We start from the raw sequence: 6,104 nt of genomic DNA, 5'->3' as shown, positions 1-6,104 counted from the left end.
AATGTGGGTAACGTTTCAGTGTTTTGAAACTGTCAGCTTGCAGGACAGCTTATCACCAGAGGGAATCTTTCAGTGGCAATAGCATAAAGGAAGCATAAAATACTGAGGAAAGGCAAAAAGTGTATTTAATCCACTTTCTGTTTTAAGGTATATTCCTTCTATTGCTGTTCACTTTGCATACTTTTCTTGTTTTGTGCTAGAAAGGAATGTTAGAGGAATGTTGTTGTTACCATAGGTCTTTAAAAACATTGGAAGTCAGTGGTATCTGTAAGTGCAGAGGGAAGCTGAATTTCTCTGTTGCAAACACAGTTTAGGGGGAAATACCTGGGAGAATTTTAGTCAATCACCACTAATGTGGTGGTTAACTGCAAGGAGTTACGAGCTTAAAAAAAAGTTATAATACTCTCAGGTAACTTTCTTTGAGACCTGATTTAGTGTTTTAACAGGTGAGTTTCACTTCTGAACTTGTGGAGTGAGGACTAAAGTATATCTTTCAGTTGAGGCAAATTCACTTTAGAAGCTAGTATTATGAAAGCCCCCCCCCCCCCATGCTATATACCCTAATTTGAGTAAAGTCTGCTGTTACATTAGGACAACTTTATAACTTCATCTTATTATATGTAAACTTTGCCTTCTTTCTGAAAACAAAGCATATAGCTCTTATCCAGAGTAGAATATTGAGTATGTACTCTTTTCAATATTATGTTTGTATCTGTGTACAGAAAGCATAGAAACAATGTGGGACCCAGCAAACCTATTCCTCAGCCACGAAGAAACATTGTAGGCTGCAGAATACAGCATGGATGGAAAGAAGGGAGTGGACCTATAACACAATGGAAGGGCACAGTTCTTGATCAAGTTCCTGTAAACCCCTCCCTCTATCTTATAAAGTATGATGGATTTGATTGTGTGTATGGACTAGAACTGCACAAAGATGAAAGAGTTTCAGCACTTGAAGTCCTTCCAGACCGAGTTGGTAAGTGCTGTTCTTTTCTATGCACACATACACATATGTCGACATTTAATAGTAAATGTTCTACCTGACTTTTCCCTGAGAACTTCTGAACAGTTATGAGAACTTTTGAACAGTTAAATTTTATTAGTTGTTTTTAATTTTGTCACATGACAGGTAACGTTAATGTTCTGTTGAAGCGTTCTAGATTTCACAAAGATATTGGAGAGTGCTGTCTTCGGTCTTTAAATGGCATGCAATACATTCTGTATTTTTCTTCCTCTTTAGTGTCTTATCCCTAACAAGCTTATATAAAGTCAATATTGATATTTCTATTAAAATTGAAGCTCTGAGCCAGCTGAGAAATGTTTTGGCTATACACTGTCTGTTCTTCGAATTTGATAGAGACGATATCACGTTTTCCCTTATTTGCTTTCCCCAATTATTAATATACATGGAAAAGAGTCATTTTCTAAGTGAAATAGCTTGACTTATTGAAAAACCTGACTTACTATTTTTTCATAATTAATACTGAATTGTTTACCTACATTCTTTTCAAACTGTAAAGTTCAAAAGGTTCAAAGGAACTAAGTTCAAAACCCTCATTAAGAAACTTGATGAGCTGCTTCATGATGGCCTTGAAATTTGGTTTAAGTTTTGTCAGATTTGTTCCTGAATCTAGATAAAGATTATTTTTGTCAAGACATGTCTGTGATTTTGAATGGACTTGCATATGAACTGCTGTCATTTCAGCTTCATCTCGAATAAGTGATGCCCACCTGGCAGACACAATGATTGGCAAAGCTGTGGAACATATGTTTGAGACAGAGGATGGCTCGAAAGATGAATGGAGGGGGATGGTCTTGGCTCGAGCTCCTATTATGAACACATGGTTTTATATTACCTACGAGAAAGATCCTGTCTTGTACATGTACCAACTCTTAGATGATTATAAAGAAGGTGACCTTCGCATTATGCCTGATTCCAGTAAGTAGACCAGTTAATTCTTTTTTTTTTCCTCTCTGGAAAATGGAAGCTCTTTTGGCTTACATTTTATTTATAGAAAGGAGAGTTGACAAAATGTAAAAGGTGATAACAAACAAGGTCCTTAGGTATCCTAACTAAAAAAGGTTACAGCTCAACTCGAAATGCATCAATTTTAAACAACTTATGTTGGAACATTTAATCAATGGTGAGGAATGCATTAAATACAGGGGAAAAAAAAGATTTCTGTAATTTATTTCTAATTCTGATAAAGATATGCATAGCACTGTGGGAGAGATTGCTCTGATTTTTTTTTTATAGACACTGATAAACTAGAAGCCTTCCACTGTTTTCTTACGGAAGTATCCTAGCGCCTTGAGATGACTGGATTTGTACTTCTGAAGCAGTTCTCATGAGACTAATAATTTGGGACCAACTAATATTAGTCAGATTAATTTTGAGTTGACTTCTTTGGCTTTAAAGATTTTTGAGTAGTAGTTTTTGAGCAGAATTTTTCAGAGAATTTGCATAGCCAGTACAAAAAAGAGGGTAAAAGATTGTAAAGCATATTGTACATATTATACTTTTAGTTCTTCCCAACACCTAAAAAGCAAGGCTCTGTCACAGTCAATTTTGGCTTTGAAGTAAATTTATTAGGTATTTGTGTTGTCTGGTTACACAATGCACTACATAAATACTGGTTACAATTTATTCATTGAGCTCCTGAGACTGTCTTCTGTCACATCTCTATAGTAGACTTACATTTTTAGATTTTTTTTTTCCAGGCTAACAAAAAGCAACATATCTGTGACTTGAAAAGAATGAATTGAAAATCTTAATAGAAGAAAGTGACCTTTCTAAAGAGAAAAAATGAGACAGCATTTTTTTTTATTGACACTTCCAAATATTGTGTTCTCTAGCTAAAATATTAAAATAGTAGAGGTTAGAAGGTATTTTCTAATTCAATTCTTTGGTAGACTACATTTTAGGGGAATTCAAGTTAGCTTTTTCTTACACCTTAGAAAGGTGAGGGAAAAGGTTTATATGCTTTCCAAATTAAAGGATTAACTGGATTTAATGCTCATCCTGAAACTATCCACTATTTACCTCTGCCAAGACGCTCTGAAGTATGAGCTACATTTTCTGAATCTGCATGCTTTTCAGATAATTAGCATTATGTCCTTAAGTCAGTGATTGGATGTTAGGGGTAGTAGTTTTCAAATAAGATTTTGATATACCTGGGAGTATGTCTTAAACTTGGCTTAGCTTATTATAATATTATGACTAGAACTTTCAGAGGAATTTTTGGGGCCTCCTTTTTTTCCTCTCAGGTCGTATTTGCATATGTGAAGAGACTGAAATGTAGATGATAACTTCAAAGCTTTTTTGATGAGAGGAAAATGTTATGCTGAGTCTAAATTTGAAAACTTGAAAACAAACTTTGTCAACATTTCAGTATTCCTTATAAACTAAAACAGAAGAGCTTCACTTGCATCTTTGTTGAGGAAGGTTCTTTATAAAAATCTGATATTAAGAAGATACTTCTATGCATGCATTGCCATACATAGTGATAAAATAAAAATGTACAGAGAAATATGCTAAGTTTGGAGAAGACATTTGACAAAGTCAGTTCTATTGTAGTTTGCAGTCTATAGCTCATGGGAGCACAAGGAGTGATCTGAATCTCTAGTTTAGTACTGATAGCTGTGGCATAACAATTTGCATGACATCATACTGTTGACCTTATTCTCAGTTTTTATTTTGGGATGACTAGCAAGTAGTTTAATGCAGGATGCTAAATAAGTGACCAAGAGCAATGAATTATTGACACAGGAAGATGTTTGTATCTCACTTTTCTGTCAGAAATGTTCTTGAATAATGAGCCACCATTTAATAATAAAAAAGGGAGGGAGGGAGGGACATGAAAAAAAAATCCACTTTGGAATTGGGTATGCAATCATTATAATATCAAATTGCATAGTAAGACTTGCAAAGCTGTCATGCCATTTCATTTGTAAGGATGAACTAATGAAATAATTTCTAAATGTAAATAGACCAAGACAGTCTATTAGAGACAATCTATTTGCTTCCCACTGCTTTTCTTTGCCTTTGAAGGTTTTTTTTATTTGTTTGTTTGTTTTTAACTGAGTGTATTGAAAGGAAAATAGCTGCAACCTGTAAGAGATTCTTATCTCAGAGCAAGGATTTTAATTTAAAGGCTTAGGATTTCCAGAATAAGCACAGCATGTTTAGCCATGACTAAGAGAATTACTCCTTGGAACAAAAACAAATCAAAACAAAACAAAACAAAACAAAAACAAAAACAAAAAAAAAAACACAGGTTTAGTGCTCCCTAATCATAGGGAAGGTGAAGTTGGTTGTGGTTAGGTGTGTTTAGTTTCCAGTTCTCCAGTACAAAGATATACTCTTTATCCCATTTATTCTGTGATTGACTTGTAACTAACCCCTTGTGAGTTGACAGATTGTTATAAAGAAGTTTGGAGTTTTGTTTGTTTGTTTGATTGTTATTGTTGTTGCTGTTTTGGGTTTTTGTTTGTTCGCCTTTTTTTTTGGGGGGGGGGGGTTGTTCTTGTATCTAGACTTACCATAGGTCTTGTCTAAAATCTGAGAATACTTCCTGGTGGGTTTTACTAGGTGAGCAAATAATAAAGCTGAAGACTTGAGCAGACTTGGAATCCCCCTGACTTGGCATGGAACTTATATTTATATTTATTATCATTTTAGAAGATGTGGTTTTGTTGGAGTATCATGGTTGCATACTTCCTAGAAGCTTGGCAATAGTTAGGTATTTGAACAATGCAAATTGTATTGGGAATATTCAATATTATTATAAATATTAAGACTTTGCAGTGGTTTTCTATATTGAAAAATCCATCAATATCTACCAAAGCACACTATTTTTTACATTGTAGATGATTCTCCTCCTGCAGAACGGGAACCAGGTGAAGTTGTGGACAGCCTGGTAGGCAAACAAGTGGAATATGCCAAAGAAGATGGCTCAAAAAGGACTGGCATGGTCATTCATCAAGTTGAAGCCAAACCATCTGTCTATTTCATAAAGTTTGATGATGATTTCCATATTTATGTCTATGACTTGGTGAAGACATCCTAGACGTCATCGTGAACTTCTACCAAATTTGTGGAACTGTTAAATGTAAAATTTGTAGACACAAACTTAACTGCTTTCCAGTTTAATGAAAGCTTAAATGTTCCTGTGAGCCCCCAGTCTCTGCCAGCAAAACTTTGTTGTTCTGAATAATACAAACAAATTTGTGTGAACATGACACATCTTGTGCAAGAACTCCTTTTCTTGAAGGAAGTCAATATATTCGAGTGGGTTAAAAGCAAAGAACACCTGCAAATTCAAACTGTGTAAAGTGGATCTAGTATTGTAATCATTAATCTATTTTTTCATAGATTTTAACTTTTTCTTCAACCTTGCACTCACATGTTCAACTGCCGCATACAAGTGTAGCTTGATATTTTTGTTGTGCCTTCTTTTGTAACATTAATTTCTTGGTTATTGGCCACCCTTGTTTTTAGGGTTGGGTCAGAGTTGACTTTCCTGAAAGGTTTAAATGGTTTGTGCAGCATTAAGTAGTGCCTAACCCAAGTAATATCAGTCTACTTCTACTGTGTTTCTACACTTTATTTCAAATTTAGCTTTTTAAGAACTCAAGAGTATATGGAAATACTTGTACAATATTTAGCAGTCACAGGGCAATAGGATATCAAGTGTTTGACTTACACACCCTTCAGTGAAAAGGCTTTAAACTATAAATAATACATTTAATCTGTATAACCAGTTATAGAAAATGCAGGTTAACGGCCCGCATTTACAAGTCGTAGGAGCCAGTAATATGTGCAACAAGACTGCCTTCAATCCCTAAGCATTTTATTACTGTTTTGTTATACACACTTCTTAGCAAAACCCAAGTGCTTAGTGCCACAAATTTGACAGTATGTATTCTACTCCAGAAGACTTTAGACTACTCATTGACAAATAGTAGTGTCTCATTTAATATCAAAATCTAGCAACCTGAATGTTTGTAGATTTAAAAGCCTGTGAGCAGTTAATCTTATATGTGGTAAACAATTCTATGAAAATCCTTTTACCTTGAAGACTTGATTTAGAGAAGGAAAAGCA

General features: G+C 34.6%; 1 protein-coding gene across 1 annotated transcript; it reads left to right on the top strand.

Moving 5' to 3' along the window:
- Positions 1-491: 491 nt before the first annotated feature.
- Positions 492-6,104, top strand: LOC104581046 (spindlin-W). The gene is made up of 3 exons (XM_010228600.2): positions 492-976; positions 1,706-1,939; positions 4,870-6,104. The coding sequence occupies exons 1-3, from the start codon at positions 703-705 to the stop codon at positions 5,067-5,069; spliced, it is 708 nt and encodes a 235-aa protein (XP_010226902.1). The 5' UTR covers positions 492-702; the 3' UTR covers positions 5,070-6,104.

The sequence above is a fragment of the Tinamus guttatus genome, unplaced genomic scaffold (genome assembly GCF_059628265.1).
Source record: "Tinamus guttatus ecotype Peru unplaced genomic scaffold, ASM5962826v1 Tinamus_guttatus_pri_ptg000462l, whole genome shotgun sequence".
In the NCBI taxonomy this organism is placed as follows: domain Eukaryota; kingdom Metazoa; phylum Chordata; class Aves; order Tinamiformes; family Tinamidae; genus Tinamus; species Tinamus guttatus.
The sequence above is the reverse complement of the archived record's forward strand: the minus strand, read 5'-3'. Positions and strand labels throughout refer to the sequence as shown.

Bases quoted from the DNA above. Each gene is read 5' to 3' on its own strand.
- LOC104581046 (XM_010228600.2), top strand. From the start codon at position 703: ATGTTTGTATCTGTGTACAGAAAGCATAGAAACAATGTGGGACCCAGC. The intron at 977-1,705 runs GTAAGTGCTGTT...CTGTCATTTCAG, and splicing joins AGTCCTTCCAGACCGAGTTG to CTTCATCTCGAATAAGTGAT. The intron at 1,940-4,869 runs GTAAGTAGACCA...TTTACATTGTAG, and splicing joins TCGCATTATGCCTGATTCCA to ATGATTCTCCTCCTGCAGAA.